Genomic DNA, 23,427 nt, shown 5'->3' with positions numbered 1-23,427 from the left:
TTGAGGGAATTACAGTACACCGTGTATTCCATCATGCCCCACAGGTGACATGTCAGATCATTTTTACGGAAAATCAAAGGATCCTGGGTAAAAGTTGAAGATATCAGTTAGTATTCGCGTTCGGGTATGGTAGGATTGGTAATAATTACGACTATGATGAGGAGTCCCTGGAAGAGCACTATAATTACTTGTAAGTACCTTTCCTTCTCCATTAGGGGAACCTTATCAATAGTCATAAGCACTTCGGAGTATAACATGCTCATCCCACAAATGAAGCGCAATGAAAGTTAAAACAGCTTGAACAGTCATCTGAAAAGGTTCCTCAAAAAAGTCTGCCCTACTTGAGTATCTGCTGTGGAGTCTGACTCCAGACAGTAGTCTCTAGTGAAAGAGTCAACAGATCTCAAGGTAGCGACCATGCAAATCTCAGAAACGGATACATTTCTGAAATAAAAAAGGGCTATAGTACCCTCTTTTCCTAGTGTGGGATGTTCTTTAGGACTACCAGCAAAGATAATTTTTGATAACTGGTATGAAAGCAATATAGAAGATACTAACCATATGTAATGGATTGTTTTGTTGATGCTAGACCTGTTCTGACAGAACCATCATTTATTAAATAGATCTGGTTGTTACATTTTCTTTATTTTATCTAGGTAGAATTTTAGAACTCTTGATATTCAGCTAATGCAGCGATCACTCTGTTGGAATTGAAGGATTTGGGAAAAACCATAAGCAAGGACATTTGTTTGTCAATATAAAATTCTGAAATCACCTTTGGAAGGATACTGGGTTGGTTTTTATTATCCTACTGCTAAGGAATACTGTGTAGGGTTCTGTAGTCATAAGGCCTGTAGTTCACCCACTCTGCAATGCTACTAGGAAGGTAAAAGAAAAGCTTATTGAATTAGTCCAGAAAAATTAGTAAATACAGAAGACAGATATCCAGAATGGGTCTTAGACCTCCATCTTCTTGGGTGACTAAGAAGTAAAGGGAGTAAAATCTTATGCCCTCTATCGCTCCTTTGTTTCCGAGGCCAAAGTCTTCCAACACACAAAAGGTTATGGGAGGAATGCTAGCAACAAGTCTAACCACTGGCTAACGCTCGGAGTAGCATTCTAATTCATTGTTCTTTTTCCCACCATTCCACCTCAGATTAGACACAGTCATATGCAGATCAGTTCCAGTTCTGATCCAATACAAACAGTTCGGACCAAAATGCCAAGTCAGGGCCTCTGAACCAGAACACAGGTAACCTAAGACCATGGTATGCCTCATTCGGCCTCTTCAGTCGGGTGTAGCTTGGTTCCAGAGGCACAGTGAGCAAGGGACCCACATCTGGGAATACCCTTCGTCACCTAGGGTGTTACATCAAACACACAAAAGGTGGTGGGAGAAATGCTTGTAATAAGTCTAACCACTGGCAATTGCTCTGGGTAGAATTCCAACCCATCGTTCCTTTTGCCAACCATGCTATCTTAGATTAGATCAAGCCTTGGGCAAATCAGTCTTGGTCCTGCTCCTTTAGGAACAGTCACTCCGAACTGCCAAACCAAGTCCTCTCTGAATCGGAGAACAAGCAACTCAAGCACAAATTGGGTCTCTTCAGTCAAGTGTAGCTTGGTCTCAGAGAGCAAGGGACCCACATCCAGGCATTCCTTGGGACACTTAGGGTCGCAAAAGTTGATGGTGGAAATTCCTGCTATAAGCCTAACCACTGCCAATTGTTCAAAGTAGCATTCCAACACACTGGTGTTTTGCCCACCATGCCCCCTCCGATAAGATCCGGTCATAAAGATATCAGACTTGGTACTGCTCAAATAGAAACAGTCCAACTCGAACTGTCAAGCTAAGATCAGAATATCAAACAAGCCAAGACCATTTTCTGCCTCGGCCACTTCAGTCAGGTGTAGCTTGGTTTAAGTGGCACAGCGAGCAAGTAACCACGTCTGGGAATACCCTTAGTCGCCTAGGGTGTTACATCAAATACACAAAAGGAGATGGGAGAAATGCTTGCAATAAGTATAACCACTAGTAATCTCTAAAGGTAGCATTCCAACCCATCGTACGTTTGCCTACCAAGCCATCTCAGATTAGATCAAGCCATAGGCAAATCAATCTTGTCCCTGCTCCAGCAGGAGCAGCCCTCCCGAACTACCAAACCAGGTCCTCTCTGAGTCAGAGCACAAGCAACCCAAGCATGACATGGGTTTTTTCAGTCATGCATAGCTTGGTTTCCGTGCCACACTGAGCAAGGGACCCACATCTAGGCATACCCTGGGACACTTAGGGTCTTACATCTAACACACAAAAGGTGATGTGAGGAATGCTTTCTATACGCCCAACCACAGGCAATTGTTCAGGGTAGCGTTCCAACCCACTGGTCTTTTGCCCACTATGACACCTCAGACAAGATCCAGCCATAAGCATATCAGTCTTGGTACTACTCCAATAGAACCAGTCCAGCCTGAACAGCCAAGCTAGGTCCTCGCTGTACCGGAATTTCAAGCAATCCCAGACCAGTTTCTGCCTAATTTGTCCACTTAAGTCGGTGTAGCTTGGTTCCCTAGGAACAGTGAGCACGGAACCCGCATCTGGCCATACCCTTGGCCACTTACAGTGTTACATTAAACACACAAAAGATGAGAGTTCCTTGTCCACTGTGCTATAGAATCCAAGCTACATCAATCACATCTTTTTCAATGTTAGGATTTTATCCAATGACTACTAAGAGTCCATCTTTAGGCAATGGCACTGAGACTCCAAATGGTCTTGGAAGTGGGAAAGTTTCCTCAAGGAAGAGGAATATCTCACTTTCCTGTGCTTTTTGTATTTTTTATGGAAAGATCTTTTTGGAGATAGTATCCCATCAGGAGTCTCATCTGAAAGTGAAAAAATCGCCTTGGAATATCATTGCAAGCCTTAGCAAAAAATAGCTCCATCTCTCTCACTAGCTGATAGCTTTTGAGTATATATAGAAGCACAGAAGTGGCAGGTCGCACCGCTGTGTTCCACACATAAACAGATGTAGATGTCATGTGGGTCCAAGAAGGACATTTTCTAGTGGCATCTGCAACAGTGTTCAAACTTAGATTTTTGGAGGAGATATTCGACTTGGTCTCTGTTAAAAAGCTGAGGAATTTTGTCAGTGAAGTACAAAGAGAGCTACAGACATATATCGAATAGGTAAGTAAAAAGAGAAACCAATGCCAGATCACAGGTTTGTCCCTAATATACTCTTTTGTCTGGCCGGGGGAGTCACATCTAACGCCGACTGGCACCACCTAGCGGGATTTAGGAATGTCTGCTGGGGAAAAATCTGTGGGACGGGCTATAAATAAAAATATATATATTGTTTTTTTTAACTATCACCTGTCACTTCAATGGGCATGGGCTGCTTTCAAAAACAAAATGTTTCCCATTTGAGAAAGCAAACGCAGGTAGGAGGTTACTGTATCTTTCAGACTACCAGTCCCGAATTTACAGCCAATAAGAATGGGGTTGCAAATTGTGACCTGCATGATTAAGATTCATTAGGCAGGCAGTTTAGCCACCCCCTCAGAATGGACAATTGGCAATGATAGTTATTCATTCGTAGACTGCATCGCATATTGCATTACTATTTGAAAATTAGCTGATGTGCACACTGCACATCTCTGGTTTGAAAATGAAATAGTACCTCAAACTCTCTGTTGAACAGCAACAGTTCATGCATTTCAGAAAGATGGCTGTTAAGTTTGTCCACTTTTGCATTCCTGAGCCCCTACTGATTAACTGCTGTGATGCAGATGTTCCTAGTACAAGTCAGACTTACTGAGCTTCCTTGGAAAGGATTCTGGACCTCGATCCTCCAGGTTCGTTTAGATACCACAAGGCAATAGTATTATCTGTCTAGATGAGTTGGATGTGATCACCAGTAGAGAGTATTTTAGGGCTAGATTGCTCTCATCTCCAAACAGACACAATATGGCTGGAGGACAGCCCCACATTAGCGGCCAAAACAATGACAGACTGGAAACAAAGTGGTGCAAGGAGGTGTAAAAAACAAAAGACACACATTCAAAATCACACTAGGATCTGAAATAACACTCCGTTTACATCAGAATTGCTTCAGACAGAAAACGGCTCATCTCATCAAACCTGCATTACCTTCCACCCCCACCCACTAGAATTCATACAGTGCCTGCCTCTTGCAATAGTTGTGTTGTAGCGTGGGCTCACATGGGTGTTCAGCTGTCCTGCTTCCAAGCTAGGTTTATGCTATACAAGTATTATTAACAAATTCTTAATAGCCCATTCCCTGGTGGAGCTCTTTAGTATTTTATAATCCCAATGTCCCATATTCTGGAACCATGGAGCTGCTAAGCATTTTTCACAAGTGACTAGTAAAAGGCAAGAAGTTCTTGTGACCATAAGCAGAGACTTGTCTGATCGTGGGATGAGAAGTTGTTTGCGGATGGACATTTGTTTAGCATTTACAAGAGAATAGGTGAGGAAGGGATAGATTCAACTAATATTGATAGGGACAAACTTCCACATCCTAGAAATTATCTGGAGTCTTATTATTCAGTCGTTTCCAATCTAGCTCCCCATCTAGCACACGTTTTATACTCTTCTCTTGCACCCATTATAATACATTGACTATGGCTACCATGTTTCAAAAGATTAGGCCCCACGATGATGTTTTATACCTGCATTCATTATTGATGAGCAAGCGTGCTGATCTCTGTAGATTTTATTCTGTGATACTTGACATATGAGGTTAGTCAAGAAATGTTGATGTTATATTTAATGTTTTATTACATATTTGTCTTCATACAGGACTACTTACTTAAGGTTAGTCTGGTTTCTTTCCATTCTCTTGCATTTTGTTTATTTCAGTTATTATCCAAGCAACTGAGTTAACAATCCGGTATTTTTATGCCACCGCAGTTTGCAACTATGTATAAAAATATTCAGTGTTCCTCAGTTGCTAGACATTCTGTTTTAATATACATTTATATCTACTAAATATCTACCTGGCAATTAGATAAACTATTATAGAAATAAATGTTAACTGCATACATAGTTCATTCATAAATATGATCTTGTGACAGACGTTATGGACAATGCCAGCTATAATTTTTCAGGGGATACAATCAGGTCAGGATATGCTATAAACCGATATTGAAAAATATGCTGAGTTGTTATAAACTGAACCTCTAGGGGCCGAAATTCTGCATAAGATGTAAAATATTTCTGGAATGGGTTTGCTTCTGAACAAAAATAAAAGCTTTATAATATTTTTTTAAAAAAAATTGACTGCAAATGCTCTAACACAAAAAAGAGATCAAAAGTGAGGAGCAAATAGTCATATTAACTGGACAAATGTCACAGAAAAGAAAACAGCTCCTTGGAAACCAACAGTTAAAATGAAACCTATTCTCTAAACCAGTGTTTCCCAAACTGTGAGTCGCCAGCCGTTTTTGGTGGGTCATCAATGTCGAAGCAATAAATAAAGGTGTCTTTAAATTCTGTAGTTATCTTCTCACATTTGCTGCCTTTCAAAGACAGCGGTTAAATGTCAGGCAGTGTCTTCAGAGCAATTTGCTTCTTACAGTTTTAAAATGTGGATTGGTGTTTACAAACTCCTTTCACTTTCCAGTCAGATATCGAAAAGTAAAGTGAATTATGCGACAGTCTTCCTGGGGTAGAGGGAACGTGAGAGGAAATGCTTTGGGATGTAATTTTTCTGCAACCTACAACAAAATGTACATTTCTATAAATTAACTGTACACATTCAACAGTAAGGAAAGCAAAAGCAAAAATGAAGCACATTTTTTGTAATTCTGAAATGTGATTGAAACAAAGATTTCAAGGCACTTTACTTGGTGATGCACATTGACCAATTTCCATACATCATTTGTGTGCGATACAGTTTTATCAGTAAAACTGTATGTCTGTGAAAATTTAGTGAATGGGAAGAAAAAAGGGGGAGACCCCACTGACCAAGAGACAGGGTACCACAGGTAATTAATATGAGAAAGCTCTCTTGGACCTACACACTATGTTTCTCAAATATCATTCAGTTGTAATATTGTCATCAACCATCAAAACACTCAAATACCTTACAATAATCACAAACACATGCCCAGAAAACAACTATAAACACACAGATATGGAATATATCTAGTATTGTAAAATAATTTTTATTTACATTTTCCTTTATTAAAGGTTCCTAATGGAATCAAAGAATGACACGAATACAATTTTATACAACATATGATAAAAATCTAGAGTACACGAGAGACAGCAAATATGTGAAACATTAAAATCATCATAATACGGTTATTTCAAGAGAATCAATCAACTTGGAAAAAGCCCATCGATTAGTTATTTGATTGGACATAGAAAGTTCCTTGAATAGAACCCTCAAGCAGAAAGAGCGTTACGTGTTTGTGATTATTGTAAGGTATTTGAGTGTTTTGATGGTTGATGACAATATTACAACTGAATGATATTTGAGAAATATAGTGTGTAGGTCCAAGAGAGCGTTCTCATATTAATTACCTGTGAAAATGTAGTGGCCATTTAAATGCAAAATATGCTGTCTATAGATGACAGTGCACTGCCACAAGATGCTTTGGTTACATTAAACAAAATGAGCCACCTCATGTCGATTGAAGTTAGGTGGGTCACAAAAGCTTGTCGTTCTTAAAATTGGGTCATGGTTGTAAAATGGTAGGCAAGCCCTGCTCTAAATGATTATGAAAAATATCAATTTAACCTGTGGAAAGGGAGAAAGTCCGTATTACACAAAAATATCAATTTGAGATGGAAAGAGTTTTCTAACCTAAGTGATGTTACTAGAATAACAGGAAGGATTATGTTACTTACGATGTAAGCATCTGTTCTTGGCATGTAGTGCTGTAGATTCACATGCTTTGCATAAGTCCATCACCTAGTGTTGGGCTCCGATGATTCCAGGTTGGTTTTGTTCCAGGAAGTTTTCTTCAAGTCACAAGGCTGTGTGACTCCTCCTCTTGGGAATACTGTGCATGGTCATCAACCCCATCTTCAGATTGTTTTGCAGTGGGTTGGAAATCCTTCTCTATTGAGTGCTTATATAAAGGTACCTGATGAAAAGTGGCTGCTCTAGCTATGAGATCCTGATAATCTAATTCATCATCAGGTAATGATGAACGGCTAGGATATAAATCAGGATCAGTGTCAGCATGAAGGTCAATTTATAATCATCCCAGGAATCCCCTAGTTGTGTGTTATCTGGAATGTCCTGATCATCCTCTACTGTTGATTGAGGAGACATGCTACCGTTTTCAGATAATTGTGGTGAGTGAGGTGGTGGAGGAGGTGTTGATTGTGGTATAGGTGGAGTAAGATGGGAATGTGCAGTGGACTAGTTGCAGCATCCTTTCTCTTCTTTTAGGGGTTGAACAGAAATGTCCAAACCCTCCTCAATCTACAGCACACATGCCTTGAACATACAGGTTTTATAATAATACACAAACTTGTTTAAGACAGTCACTACAGCAAATTGAATTAGAGCCAATGATAGATATCTGCCGCTTTTATATGTAAAGTCATGTCACGTCCTAGCTGTGGTCTCAATGAGATTGATAAATTGGAAATCATCATACTGTTTTCGAACAAGAGAAGTAAATCTGCCCCAGATGTAATTGAAGGTCAACTTGACTCCAGGAATGACAATCAAATCTTTATAACATTTCACTTCAGCCTATCTAGAGGTAGTCAACTGGACAATATAAGCTAAACACAGAGAAGGAAATCCAAAACAAAAATTGTCTCTTACTGTTGCTATGTCATTCAGGAATGCCTGGCTCCTCTAAGAGGGCTCTCTGAGAGCTGCAAGTGCAGAGCTGTGTCTGCTCAGACAGCGAGCTGACAGCATAGTTAAGGAAGGGTGGGGAGAAGGATTTGGCACAGAGGGAGGTAGGAATTTTTATTTTTACCATTTGAAATTGAGTAGCAGCTGAAAGCCGGGACAGATAATTTTAACGACCTTACGTAACATAATTATAGAGGTGCAGAAAGTAAATAATGGGAATTTTTTTCGCATTGTACTTCTGAGTCACAACACAGGCAACTCAAGTTTTCCTTTCATTTTCTTTGTGATGTCACTCAGAAGCCTCTGGTGAAAAAGATCCCTGTTATTCTTTGTTACCCTTCTGTATATTTCTGTATATTATTCGAATTATGGGACTGAGTCTCAGTAGACTGTTACATTCTGGTCAGTGTGCAAATGCCTGTTTGCCGGGCTATTGCACTTTTGAGATGTGCGGTAAAGTTCGCAACATCCAATTTTCACCTGGTAAATTTCTTCACATCAAACCTGCTGAAATATATCAGAGGGAAAATGCACAGTAAATACAGAGACATGCAAAGTAATTCATCATTTTAAGAAGAAAACTATAAATATGATGGATTCACTACACCCAGTTGACATGGCACTTTGGACTATTGGTATTTACTGGTTGCAGAAAAAATGTCGCCATATACCAGAGCACTATCATCTGGGCCTTAATCATTAAAAGATGCTGACAATATCATCACAGCAGGCCTGCAAAATGGAGACCTTGAAAGAGCTGGTAATAAGCTTAACTGCAGAGGATGACTTAAGAGAGTCATACCATAGCAAATCCGACATCTGCTTTCTTCAGGGCTGGCCCATCATTGGTACCATCTCCTGTCACAGCCACAACCTGCCGAGTTTCTCCCACAGTGCTGTCAATGATCCCTGTAACACAGACAAATTGGTTTATTTAGAAATGTTGCATCCTAAACTCCACTGAAATTATTATACATGCTTTGACTCGCCCCCCTCAAACCATTAAGCAGTAGGCAGAGCCAGAAAGAAGCAGGAAATGTAAACACTTCTTCCGATACCCATTACAAAGGGATACTCCTTAGTAACCGTTCAAATTGTCACCCAAAACGAGGAACCGGTCCTGTCCCGAATAAACAGCAACACTTTTGATGCCATACTTCTCAGCTAATAAAACCAGTTTTAAGAGAAACATCTTCTTGGAATAAGCCTCGCTTGGCTGGAATTTTTTGATTTTCACATTGGTCTTACAATCATGGACTTTTGATCATAAAGTATGGTAAATCAAGGTGACTTGAGTTTGTCATTTTGATTGCTTCGCTCCTATATTTTTATCAGGGCCTTTGCCTTTCCTGACTGTTCTGTGAGCTTCTAGAATAGTTCATTAAGCTGAAGGATGAAGAAAGGGAGACTACATCTGTGTTATGACTTAGTGCGAAGCTGCTGCAGTGGCCAGCATGAGGAGTTTCTTACCTTTAACCAGAGTATGCTTATCTGTGGGTGAAGAGCGGGCTAGGACGCGCAATCTGGGCCACACTTTATCCAGCTTTTCCTGCTCCACCTGTGGCAAATGTACACAACAAAGCGAGAATTGGTGATATGCTCAAATCCAAAACTAAACTGTGTGATAGAGAAGGGGACGTATATGCAAGAGGAACAAGCATTTGCAACGCAATACGTCTCGCACTACTGATAGTTTGAGATATTGGCATTGCAAATAATAATGCAACGCCAATAGCTCATACTTTCAGTAATACGGGACCTAGTGCATGGCAAATGCTTGCATAGTGAGCTAGGAACCAGCATTGTATGCTACAGTGCAGTACCCCAAGCTGCTCCTAGAGGTCACTAGTGAGTCAGGAACCAGCACTGCATGTCTTGGTGCAGTACTGCAAGCTGCTCCTAGAGGTTCCTAGTGAGCACATACTTTCAGTAATGCGAAACCTAGTGCACTGCAAATGCTTGCTTGGTGAGCCAGGAACCAGCATTGTATGTCTCAGTACAGTACCACAAGCTGCTCCTAGAGGTCCCTAGTGAGCCAGGAACCAGCACAGCTTGTCTAGGTGCAGTAACGCAAGCTGCTCCTACAGGTCCCTAGTGAGCAAGGCACCAGCACTGCATGTCTAGGTGCAGTAAATCAAGCTGCTCCTACAGGTTCCTAGTGAGCAAGGCACCAGCACTGCATGTCTACAAAGTTGGAGTTATTGGCATTTTAAATGGCAATGTTTTTTACCTATCCATGTTGCCAAAAGGGGGCCTCTTTTGGTCACATATGGTACTGCACCCTGCAGAAGATATGGTAAATCCACCCTATCCATAATGCATTGCATGCAAGACAGTACTAAGAGTACATTCAAATAGCTATGTCCATATATACAATTAGTAGCTTTGAAATGTGACAAAAGAATAAGTACATTAATTTCGGATTAGGTTGTACTCTGTGTGGAGCTGATGAAGGGAAATTTATAGATGGTCTCATATAAATGTGAGATGTTCTAGTGAGTGAAGTAACCACTGCCAATCTAGCTTAGGGCCAAGAGTGTGTCCTGCCTGAAGCCTTTTAAGAAAATAGTGCCTTGAGGCTGTAATTAAAACCTAGGGAGTAACAACACATGTAACAGCGGTGTCCTCATGGGCAGTACTAAGGAGGGACTACTAAGCCTATTGACCAATGAAAAGCCACCATTTACAAAGGACATGGACAGGAGCCAATTAAAAAATGGGCAGAAAGTGGGCGGAGCTTTATGCCCATATCCTGATTACAGTATGTCTCAGAGAGACAGCGCAAGCGCTGCCTAGCCGAGACAGAAAAAGGGGAAGAAGAAGGGGCCTTGAGACAGAAGACTGGAGAGGGACAGCTGTATGATAAGGGGGCTAGATCAAATTTGGAGAAGGGGGCAAAAGGGAAATACGTAGTGCAGGAGTGTAGGGAGAAAAATTCCTACGTGGAAATGAGAACCAAGCACATTCAAGTGATTCTTCTATCCTACTTCACTACAATCAATCCCCCCACATTTAAATATAATTGGTAAACTTGCAGCAGCCTATCTACATTAAATGGCTTGCTTCTTTGTGAACTAAAGAGCACATTAGAGATCTTGCACTGTATACATATATTATACACAAAAGAACGTAGCAAGACAAACCACAATCCTTGTAGATGTACATTAAACTCAAAGCAAACAGAGATCGGGAGCAGCACAGTACACAGCCTTCACCCAAGACAGCTCGCCTCTTCTAATCCCCTCAGAGCAATCATCAATACCTGTTGATTTGTTTTGCAAAGGTTATGACCCTCTTGTAGACAGAAAACATTTTGGCAGTCGGTATGACTTTCTCCAACAGTTACCTATGCGCTGCGGTTCTTAAGGCACTTCAGCCCCTCAGCTTATTTGAACCCGTAAGACAGTTGAATCTTACCTCCCCCTTTTCGTTTCGGATTAGTCGGTTAAATTCCTTGCCCTCAAGACAGAGAAAGTCCTCCCCTGGTAGCAGAATTCCACACTTTGTCGCAATGGCACGGGCGGTGTTAATGTTGTCACCAGTCACCATTCGTACCGTTATACCTGCACGCTGGCACTTCACAATAGCATCAGGAACCTGTAAGGAAGATCCGTGAAGGTTCATAAGGGTTCATAAGGGGACATAAGGGGACATGCGAGGCAGATAAAGTGGCAGAATAGATATGACATAAAGTAAGAAAGAGGGAATAGGAGATGGCGAGAGAAAAGACAGTAGCCATTTAATACGGGGAGGATAACAGGTAACAGAATATTGTGGAGAGAGTGGATGACAGAGTGGTAATGGAGAGAGAGAATATAGGTGATAAGGAGAGAGGGAACGGTTACGCTAAAACAACACTGTAAGCAAGGGGTAACAATATGGCTTGTTGTGAAGTGATACCTCTGGCCGGACAGGATCCTCTATGCCAACCACTGCAATGCAGGATAGGTCTGACAAGATCTCATTTTCGCTGTCCCAGTCAGGTGCAGATCCAGCAGGGAAGTCTCTAAATGCCAGGCAAATGGTCCTTAACCCATCACATGCCATGGGCTCAATTACTTTGTTTACCATTTCATCCCGGTCCTTGACCTTGAAGATGTTCAAATCTCCATTCTTGTCGAGGATCTTTGTGCATCTGCAGAGGAAGAGATGGTAGACAGGTGAGAGAAGTGATGCCTCCACTAAATGAAACAAGTATAGGAAAGTCTTCACAGACATCTTTCTGGAAATCTCCACTACAATATGCATCTCAAAACAGCCATAGCTTCTGTCCCACGTCAGACATTAATCTAAATCATCCTCTGTGCTTCCACACATCAAATAAAGTATTAATTAGAAATGTCAAATGGAATGAGAAAAAGCAGACCTACTGGGAGGGAAATGTGTGTGGACAGTCTAGCACCTTAACATTCCCATTAAAGACTTATTTTGCATATATTCACACAGACCGACAATCTTCTGGTGTTCAAGTGCTTGCATAGCAACGTCCTACCCAAGTCTGTAGGAGGACTATTTCTAATATCTCTACAATTTCTGGCAGAGTCACTCTTTCCTGTGTAAGAGAAAATGGATGTGCTCTTCATGCCCCATCCCGTCTCTATGTTCTGCTTTTGACAGCATTCTTGCTAAGTGTTCTATTTTCATTTGCCTGGCTGTCGTTTTGCCAATCACCCGAAATCCGTGATTCAGAGAGTGAGAAAGAATAAAACATGGGCCAAAATGATCACCAGAGCAATTGAGATCCAACTCCTTTACTACACACTCAATGGGAAGCAACAGAACTGGTAAGAATCAAGCTTCAAGAACACTACTATTTGCTGAACCTAAAGAACTAAATCATCACAAAGACTAACTCATCAAGGAGGGCAACCAGTACAAGGAGAACCTGCAATGAACAGTTAAGGTAATGTTATTTCCTTGTAATCATGGTGCGGTTTGAAAGAATCCTACTTGGAGTTATAGAATATGCCCATGAGTGTGCGGGGAATCACAAAATACTTGTAGACAAAACCATCTGACTGAAACATTTTGCCATTTTCCAAGTGCTGAAACATCTAAATGGCATATCTGCAGCTCGTTTTTTCAAAATGCTTTTATTCAATTTGCAGAAAAAAAGTCCACAAAACAACATTACAGCATCAACACCAATCTTGCTATATAAGACACTGGAATAAACCCAATTGGTGGGAAGGAGAATGTAGCCTGATAGACAGTATTTATAAAGAAGAGAACATAGATCATTTTCCTTTAAGGAGTTAACAGCTTTCATATCCCAACATGCTTTGTACTTGTAGTTTTCCCACAGAATCAGTTCTCCTTGACAGGCTTGAAGATCCCTACTGAATGGTGTCTTGCCATTCCACTGCAGATGCCAGAGAGGAGCGTGGGTTGACTCAATGAAGATTCATATAACTAGGATTACAAGCAAGGAACTTTTCCTTTTGAATCACAGGCTCTACAATGATAATCACAAACAATAAAATGGAGGAGCAAATAGAAGACGACAACGAATGTCAAAAAATAAAGAGGAACTTGAAGTTAAAGATCACTTCCCAAGCAAGTTCTTCAGATCCGCTAGACCCACAATGGTGTCTGTTTTGAGATCTGGGCAAGAAAAGAGAGCTGTGTAAAAATGTGACTAGATTTCTATGTAGCAGCCTTGCAATTATTGCCTATAAGCACAATTCTTAACCAAGCATTTGCTGCTGTTATGGATATTTTTTGGGAGATACATTGAGGATGTGAGGCGAGCGTGCACCTTTGATTCGGATTCAGGTATCAACTGGGGGACACTATTACCCCATTCGATATTGGATCAATTTTCGAGTCTTTCTCATGAGCATGTGTTCTTGCCAGACTTGGTCTAAGAACATGAATATCCTTGTATCAAATTATGGCATCAGGAGACAATAATAACTAAAACAGAAGAGCCTTGCTGAAGTTCATTTTTTATTTTTTTATATTTTATTAAGTTTTTAGCCTTACTGAAGTTCAAATGTGTTTTTGAACAAAAAGCATTGGCTGGATGTTCTTTTGATGGATTTTATGCAACACATGAAAATTAAATAAAATAATATTTTTTTTAAAAACCAAAGATTTGTGGACTTGTTTATCTCTGGGTGTACATTCCGCTTTATTGTTTCACTTTTCTTTGCAGTTTTATATAGCGCAAACTCGAGGGTACTGGAGCGCTTCACATGAGCACCAACTACATTAAACAAGGTCACATTCATTTTTTAGGCAGGGTGAGGTTAAGTGATTTGTCCAGAATAACAGGATGTTAAGCTGACACAGAGATTCAAGCCTGGCTCCCCAGTTCTAAAGTTGCCAGCTCTGGCCATAATACCACATCCTCTAACCCAAGGTTTGGGTTTTACTGCCAAACCTTTAATCATAGATTACCAGAAATAATCCATCTAGAGCTCGATTGCTTTGCAGTAAGAAATCTCATCCAGCTTGGGCCATAATTACTACAGCTGACCAGACATTCTCCAATCTTTAGTTAGACCTAAATTCTTAGGACACTTCTGACTTCTAGAATATGAAGAACTCCTTCAGCTACTGTAGTGGGATTGCTATACAGATGGGCCAATTAATCCAATCTTGGGCAGAAAAGGGGTGAGACCTCCTTAGCAGATTATTTGCATCAAAACTGATGGGCAGGGCTCAATAAGCTCCCGCTGGATGCTGGCATTAAGAGAAAGCAGCCCATTTTAAACCTGTAACAAAAGGATGTTATTATACTGGATTTTATTGAATTGGATTATGGCATTAATATACCACTTTCCAACCCTCCTGAGGGCCCAGCTCACTGACTGATGGACTGCAGGTCATAACTTAGAATGAGTGGCAACAAATGCAGCATTTTGAAAAAGCAAGAGCGGAGCTATTCTGGATCAGAGGTTTCTCCACTGAACAGTTTGAGGTGAGGTTAGATTGTACAAATGTTGGTCCTGTCCTATTGACTGCACGGTGAACAATGAGTGGGGCTTTGATTTATAACTTTTTTGTAGCTGGCAACAAGTGTACATCATTCAGATCAGAAGTGATGTGGTGGTGTCTGCTCAGAGTTAGGGAGTATCTGGCTTTGGCATTCTCAGTTTCTTCAGGCTTACCTATTTGGTGTCTCGAGAGTCCAACGTAGAAACCATTAGCTTTATCAAGATGAGACAACACTACACCTATTTATGACTACCTTGTGTGAGAGGTTTAAATATGGAAAGGCACATAGTAGTGCTGTCAGTGTGTAGAAAGAGTCTTTGTTCACTTTGATGACTTGTGTTTGGAGTGAGAGACTGGAATCCATGACCAAGCAGGGGGTCTTCACCAAAGGGTGGAGTTGGGCCTATCGTCGGAGGCCAAGCAGATAGAGAGTCATAATTTTACCATGATCCAGAGCTGAGTATTTCTATTTTGGAAACTTTAAGTGGTTTTGTAACATCAGCATGTCATCATTTTGGATGTAACTGCTATTCATGAAAATGTTGAGAAGACGAGAGGACAGATATACACTGAAGAGGAGAGGGTGAGTGTAGAGCAGAACAGAGGAAATGCACCAATTAGACTGTTTACAAAGTAAGATTTTATCCAGCTAAGGACCGTGCTCATTTGCAGTGGACCATGCCTGGATCATTTACTCTTCAGACCAACAAATAGGGGCCTACACTTCCAAATGCTGACAAAAGGTTGAGAAGACATAGTGCAGTGACTCAGTAGAGCCAATGGTGTTTTAAAGATTATTCCAAATGCAAATGAATACTGACTAAATGCTTCTAGGTCTGAACTCATCTGTCTGTCAGAGTTTTATTTTTCGGGAAAGAGATCAGAGAATTGCCCTTGTAATGAATTTACACAGGAACTGTCTATTGACAGTCTGTCAACGGACTGTCTCTAGTTTCACCAGTCTCTCAGGGAAAATCCCTGCTTCTTTAGGTTTGTTCTAGTCACTTGGGAATAATTTAGTTGATAGACGGGAATTAATGAGTGCTTTCAGTGTTACATGAGGAGAGTCATTTGAATACATGTGGAAATTTGGGTTATTTCTTCTGGCAGCATGTGATGTTTACTACTATGATAACTATCCAGAGAGGTCCGGAATCTGGTCCAAGCCCTCTAGTCAACACAGCAATTCAATAAAACCTGGAGTGGAGATGGCAAAAAACTATGTCCCCTCTCTGGGCCTGGACTTTGCAGGAAATAGTTAATTTTGAAGGCACCAGGCTAATCGTGCATTGTGCAGGCACAACCCACTCAAAGTCCTGGATTTGATCTACATATAAATTCAACCTCTTCTGGGACAGACTATGGCAAACTGTAACTCATTTCTTTGCAGTCTGCCTCTTGGCCAAGGACCTGCTCCATTCCATGCTTGGACAGCCTAGCCTTTCCTCCTTCCAAAACAGAGTGCAGCTGCAGGTTCTCTTTCAGAAGCTGGACCTGGAGGGGAAAATGGTTATCAGCAAGTTGCTTATCCTAGCAAACCTGTACAAACAAATTACAAGTTAGTGGCTCACAAGAGCTAGTTTATCATTTATTTTTGGCCAGTGGCAGGAAGCCCAAGCCAGCTAAAGTACACGTTTTATTCAAATTTCGAATGCTCGTTTATTCTGTAGGGTGTGACTTTACTAGATTATTCCATCTCTCCCCCAATCTTTGAGGGCTGGCAGGTAGATGCAAGGCTGATTCCAACTGGTCATTTCAGATAGTGGATTGCACTAGGAATCCTTTGCCACAGCAAGTTCTCATGGTTGGTAGGTTACACAACAAAAGAAGGGAGCAGGGGGCAGAAGGGTGACTTTCACAGCACATTACAATCACATGTTTTACAGACTCATCCATCTACTATTGGGCTCGGACAATGGAATTTGTTTTTTCTGAAGCAGAGGATTTGGTTTTGAGGTGACTCATGATCCCTCCGTAAAATCCACAATGCACAATGACATAGACTTTACCTTAAGTTGTATTTTCCCCAAACGTGCAAGCGAAAGTAGATGAAATGATGCGAAGCAGGACGGTCTGTGTATTGATGTATTGTGAATATGTATTTGAAAGGAAGTTACACTGTTCCAAACAGCATACCAAGAGTTCTTATCTATGAATGTAAGTGGCACATGTGAATCTACAGCATAACAAGCTGCAAACAAAGTGCTATAGGTAACATTTTCTGTATGTAGCATGTGCTGCTATAGATTACATAATTGTACAGACTGAAAAGTAATGCCCTTCTCCCTAAAGCAGTGGCTTGCAAGCCATAGAGCAAGACGTTTGGAGCAAAGTCATTTGCCAGGCTTGAATGTTTTCAAAACCGTGTTTGGTAAACATGTACAAAGGCATAGTTATATGAAATGCTTCTCCACTGCTAGGGCGTGGGGTTCACTTATTCACCATAAGTGACTGCAATACGGAAGGCCACTTTCCAAGTAAGGAACTGCAATGGTAAAAAGTGTAAAAGCTCAAAAGGCGGACCCATGAACCAGGTAAGGAACAATAGTGAGGTGCCATGAAGGGCTGGTGGAGTTCTTGATGAAACAGTTCTTTTAAGACCTTCCATGAAAGTTTTAACAACCGGTATTTTAAGTATTTATATGTATCGTCTATTCTACAGGTAAACTACCACAGCACAAGCTAGGTGATGAAAGTAGTAGATGTCTTGCAGCAGCAATGTCTGTAAGGGCTACTAAGACTGACATAGTAGTTTCCTTCTGACCACATGACAAGCGCTTGCAGTGGGTTTTTGAGCCTCCTTAAGAATGAGCACAAAGTATTCTAGGAGATGAATGCACCCCGCTCTAAGACTGCAGGTACCAAAACACAAGATTCAGTGCGTTGAGGTTTGGCTGTTGCAGCAGACCTTAATGTTGTGTGAGTAGGTCTGTGTGGTGAGGTATCTTTTCATGGGGATGTACAGACATCTCCAGAAGAATCAATATCACATTTACTTCACGCAAGTGGGAGGGTGGGTGGTATGGGGATGAGCATCAGACATCTGCCTCATTTTTTTTTCTTACCACGTTTGAGATCAGGGATAGGGGAGGGATAGCGTAGGCAACTATCCCTTACCTATTGATCCACTGAGTACCTGGCCATCAACTGAGGGCATGGGTACCTGGAAGGGAAGCTTCATCATTTTGCATTCTTGTGAGTGAAGAAGAGGTCGACTTCCGGGGCCCCCCAGATGTGGAAGTATTCTTAAAGTACTTTGGCGTTCCTCTACCACTCACAGTTTTGCTGATGTGCCCTGCAGTGCAAGTCTACAAAGTCACTGTCTATCCGTGAGAGAAGAAAAGGTCAACTGCTGGGATCCCCCAGTGCAGGAAATATTCTTGGAATGCATGGGTGTTCATCTGCCATTCATATGCTTGTTGATGTGCCGTACTGAGCAGGTCCACAAGGGATTACCCCGGAGAGGTGATCCACTAGGAGAAAGGCTTGATGATTAATGGCACAATGTCAGTATGTCAGAATTAACTTGGACAGCTGGGCTAAATTCATGTCAGATTCTGGTTGTAATACATAGAGGTCATGTTGTTTCCGCGAATCAGCATAGTTCTTATGTGCATCAGTTTGTAAAACGCTTGGAGCACTACCTGAACGGCATTTCTTCCATAAGATCAATGTGCAGGCAGTACTGCTGAGAAGGCCAAAGGCCCTGAACGGAGAGGTGGCTCAAATGTGCTTACCACCACGTAAGGGAGGACTCTGTTTTGGTGGTAACTTTCAACTGGGGGTCAAGGAATGGTATGCTCAGCAACAAGTTCTTGTTGTTCCACCACATCAGCTTGTGCTGAACTCTGTACTGCACTAACGCTGTACCCCCCCCCCCCCCCCCCCCCCCCACTGACCAGTAATTCCTAACCACTGTCTAGTGAGACACTCATGTCGAGGATGTATGAGCATTTGGGACTATTGCAACACAAGATGCCATAATTCTCATCAGATTCATAATTTGCTCTCGCTTTCAGAGGACGCAATGTGTGGCAAAGGGGAAGCTGCCTTTGACGGGCCAACACTTGTCTTTGTGGTAGGCTTAGCTTGTTACTGTATTCAGATTGTGTAGCCTAATATGCAGAGAAGAGACACAGCTTGTTTGAGTGCAAGTGAAACATTGCTTTCCGCTATTGCTCTATACTGCCAGTCATCTGGGTATTGGAAAACATTTACAGCATTGTGGCGAAGGTGCACTGCAACCACCACTAACCATTTTGCGAACACACCATGGGGCTGTTGTCACTTCTAAGGATGGTACTTTGAATTGATATTTGGTTTCCACTTGCCACAAATCTGAAGTACGTGTACCGGGTGATTTGGGATTAAGACCAAGGGTCGTCATATTTTCCCCAACAGAGAGCAGCAGAATTATTGTTTATAGAGTTGTCATTTTGAAGTGCTCTGGCACAATATAGCGCTTGAGCGGCCTGAGGTCTAGTTCAGGCCTCATCTTTCTGCTATTTTGGGTATTAGAAAGTATCCCCGTTGTTGTGGTGGAACTGGTTCCATTGCTCCTAATGCCTGAACTTTCTTTTGCAGAAGCCAGGGCTCATGTTGTTGCAGCATGATGGAACAATGGGTGTTGTAGTATAAACTTCAGGCAGCATCAGTGGGCGATGATGGAAATGATTCACTTGTCCAAAGTTATCTCTTCCCATCGGGGAGGATATAACTTTATCTATCTTCTGACATGTGGGTGGATAATCGACCTTGAGGGTGTGTGTTTGGGAGATCACTGCTTTGAAGCAGAGGTGCATTAACCTGGGCTCCTCTGGCCTTATCATGGCTACTGTTCCAGAACACTCACCTCAAATGGTTCTAAGCAGGCTGTCCCTCCTGAAAGCACTGCTGCGGTTGGTATGGAAGACATTGGGAGGGGACTGCTCACTTAGCTCTTGCTTTGATTTGTCTCCAAAACCCTGAAGTGCCAGACTTTGTAAGGAGTGCCCTATAGCTTTGGCTGTGACCTTTTGTTATTTTTTTCCAGCAATGCTATCACCTGAGGGCCAAAAAGATGTTGTCCATCAAATGAGATACTGAGAAGGTGTTGCTGAAGTTCGGAACAGAATACAGAGCCCCTCAGATAGGCATGTCTTTGAATGAGGATGTTTGTGTTAATTTTTCCAGGGCTCATCTAACGTTGGCACTGGAGATATTTTTCCCTTTATTGACAATCTCTTTTCCTCCATTTATGTATGCCTCTGTCGGGTATTTGATCAGCTGCTCAATCTATAACCAGTTAACATTAACAGCATCACTAAAAAAGGCAGCCCCCACCCACATCGAACCCTTTTCCAGCAGCGTCAATTCACTTGCTCTCCTTATCAGGCAGAGGAGGGGGCCCAGTACCCTTGGCGAAAGCCCATGTCCTGGTTGAATGGACCACTAGTGAATAGAGTGGCATAAGGCCCCTAATGTATATGGGGTCTCCTGGCACACCATTGTATTTCTTCTCCACCATTGTGGTGACCTCTCTGTTCGCAACAGGGTCCCTAAACTTTTCTAACAAGCATTTCAGGATGGTCTCTAGTCTTCTCTGGTATTTAACGGAGTGCTTTGTCTTGGAAAACTCTTTGTTTGAATTCCTTTTTTTTTTTTTTTTACTGTTTTTACATTGCAGTCACTAATGCAGTCATCATATACATCAAAATTTAAGCAGGTTTATTATCCAGTAAGGAGAAGTTAAGGTATAGTAAAAAAAAAACCTGTATGTTAGAGTTAAATAGAATAAAAAAACTACAGAGATGGTACAGGTAGTCCGTATTTATCAATGTAGATTAAGAGTATCACTAGGAACCTATATATTTTTCAGAACTGAACATTGTTAAATAAAAAGCATGCAAAAGTTATAGCTATTAAGACATCATATATTACTATTACTACTGTTTAATATTTTTTTGTGTTGCTGAGTATTCATACGGTGTCACATTTGTAGCTGGTGGTTTAACTTATAAATCAGCCATTCATGCAGTGCCATCATTGATAAAGTCGCAATATATCTTTCATGTGTAGATAGTGTTTCATCTTTCAATGTCTGAGGATGCAAACTGTTTTGACGACCAAAGCAGTATCAACACATTTCTTCTTGTGGTTAGTAATCCCCATTACATTTTCGGTGTCATGCAAGATTGCTAGTGGTAATAAGAGGGTGATAATAAGGTCACTCGTCTTACAAAGCACACCATGTGTGCTGCCAAAAGGTATTAAGACAAAAACAGTAGCAGAGAATATGGGTTAGGTCTCCCCTGACTGGACACAGCGCTAACAGTATGATGTAGGTGCTATGTTTGCTCGGTATTACTTTAAGGGACCAGGGCCAGTCCAGTAAAATTCTAAAGAAAGTGAATTTTGGCCTAGCTTCTCCCAGTCCCCTGTAAAGGGCGAAGTTATTCGGCCACTATTTACATACCTTTCTGAGGCATGTTTGGCATGTTTCTGTGGGATTGGAATACCGTTTTTTTTTAAATCATAGTCTTGTTCGCTCAATTTCTGGCAGTGTCCCTAACTCACCAGGTATCCATGCAAGATGGATTCTAAAAGATCAAATGCCATGTTTCCAAATTTGCTCAACACCCCTTTTGACGTAAATATTTATCTGAAGAGGATCAGGTTTGTGATTCGTATGAAAATTTAGTTGTCTTGGATTTTTGACATCTATAAAAAAACTTGGGTACCCTCAATGTCATTTTACAGCTATTGCTCCAGTATTACCCAGTCTGGTGTCACTAGATCTGGGGTAAAGCGATATGCTAGCTGGAAGAGAGGCTGTGCTTTATAATACAATTCAATATGGGGCATACATAGACTTTGTAATCACAAAAGGACTCCACAATGTGTGGAGGAGGGAACAGGAGGCGTGGGGTTCTAGGAGCGAGCGGCCTCCATTACTAAATGTTTACCACAAAAGAGCTGCTCCTAGTGAGTTTAGACCCTGCTACAGTTATAAAACCATTGTGAGTGGGAACATCTCACAAAAAGTGACGAACTGGTCTCACACACCACCTGGTGTCATGCTTCATCATCGGCCAGTCCTCGCCCTCTAAAACCTTCGTTTGATAGAGGGCGGGCATACACCTGGAGACAGGGATGCACTTCTAAACTAAGGAGTGGGGGCCCGTGAGATGTAAAGTGAAGTTAAAAATCATTATAGTTACCAGAAGGTAAATTTTAATGTGGCCAATAACTATATGATGCTAAAAACATAGGACGGTGAGTGGGGTGTTTAGTGTCCCCTAACCGTCTCGTGGATGGTCAACATGTTTCTGCCATGTAGGCCCGAACGGGTCCAGGGCATTCATCAGGACCTAAGTTTAAACTGGGGGCTCCGTTCTTACCAACAAGTAGCAAGAAAATACCACTGTGCGGGTGTGGCAAAGGCCGCAATGAAAATGCAATAGGTCTCGCCTTTGATTAAGTTAAAACCATTTGCTTTGCTAATGCCATTAAGCAGCAAAGCAAATGGCTTTAACTTAATAAAAGGCGAGACCTATTGCATTTTTAATGCTGGTTTGTGTCTTGAAGGCGAACAGATGGAGCAACACAGATCAGATACCGTGCAGTGCCAAACTCTAATTGGAACCTTTGTATTACTTTCCCAGCACATCCATCCATCAGATGGGGAGGTGGGTGGGACTGTTGAGGAATCTGCAGGTAGATAGGGTATCCACCAGAAAGAGTGTTTCATAAGGTAAGTAACTTTTTCTTCTAATGGATACTTCTACCAGTAGATTCTTCACCTGTTGAACAGATTTCCAAACAATATTTTCCCAGGAGGAGGGCTGATGGATGAGGAGATGAAGACATTTTGCAGAACAGATATGGAGAAGTGCCCATCCGTACCCACCTCTGAGTCAAAACCGAAATGTTTGGAAAATGTATACAGGATCACATATGTCGCTACCTTACAAATATCTGTGAAGGGGACACATCTCGCTAGAGCAAAAGTCAATGACTTGGCCCTTGTGGAATAGGTGGCAATTCCCTCAGACAATTCCTTTTCGACAAGGGTATAGCACATTTTGATGCAGAAGATGATCCAGCAGGATACGGTCTGATTCTGGACCTTGCTACTGCCAAAGCAGCCATTAAAGCGCTGGTCATCCGATCTGATGTCCTAAGTGTGGTTGTGATGAAAACTAACCACCTGCCTAGGATCAAGGAGATACCACTGCTCCTCCTCCTAAGTGGGATAGGGCAGGGAATAGAAAGATGCGAGTTAGATGCAATGGCCCATGTTTAAGGGAATAACTACTTTTGGAAGGAAGGAAGCCCTGCTTCAGAATACCAGCTTGTCAGGAAAAAAGGACGTGAATGGTGAATGAACATTCAGAGCTTGTAACTCACTGACCCACCTTGCGCAAGTAAAGGCACCTTGCGCAAGTAAAGGCAATCAAAAAGACTGTCTTTATAGTTAACAAATGCAACTGGCAACTGTGAAGGGGCTCAAATGGAAACCTCATCAAAAATTCGAATTCGGTCCCACTGGGGCAATAGAAGGGGAGTCAGGGGATACAAATTGGTCAACCCTATAAGGAAACTCATCGAAGTAGGGGACTTGAACAGGGAAGGATGGTCTGGAAGACAGAGAAACGCT

The 23,427-nt window shown here is 41.7% G+C and overlaps 1 protein-coding gene across 8 annotated transcripts in view; it reads right to left on the bottom strand.

The window, feature by feature from the left end:
• Positions 1-23,427, bottom strand: part of LOC146871815 (plasma membrane calcium-transporting ATPase 4-like) — a 1,579,909-nt gene that overhangs the window by 247,482 nt on the left and 1,309,000 nt on the right. For all 8 annotated transcript variants that reach the window (XM_085651731.1, XM_085651670.1, XM_085651690.1 and 5 more), the window contains 4 exons: positions 11,748-11,982; positions 11,265-11,444; positions 9,318-9,405; positions 8,650-8,756 (listed from right to left, as the gene is read on the bottom strand). In XM_085651731.1, the coding sequence (XP_085507857.1) occupies positions 8,650-8,756; positions 9,318-9,405; positions 11,265-11,444; positions 11,748-11,982 (610 nt within the window). The remainder of the gene's footprint in view (positions 1-8,649; positions 8,757-9,317; positions 9,406-11,264; positions 11,445-11,747; positions 11,983-23,427) is intronic.

This window comes from Triturus cristatus, chromosome 1_1 (genome assembly GCF_964204655.1).
Source record: "Triturus cristatus chromosome 1_1, aTriCri1.1, whole genome shotgun sequence".
Lineage (NCBI taxonomy): Eukaryota > Metazoa > Chordata > Amphibia > Caudata > Salamandridae > Triturus > Triturus cristatus.
Note: the sequence above shows the minus strand (reverse complement) of the source record. Positions and strands in the feature narration are given on the sequence as shown.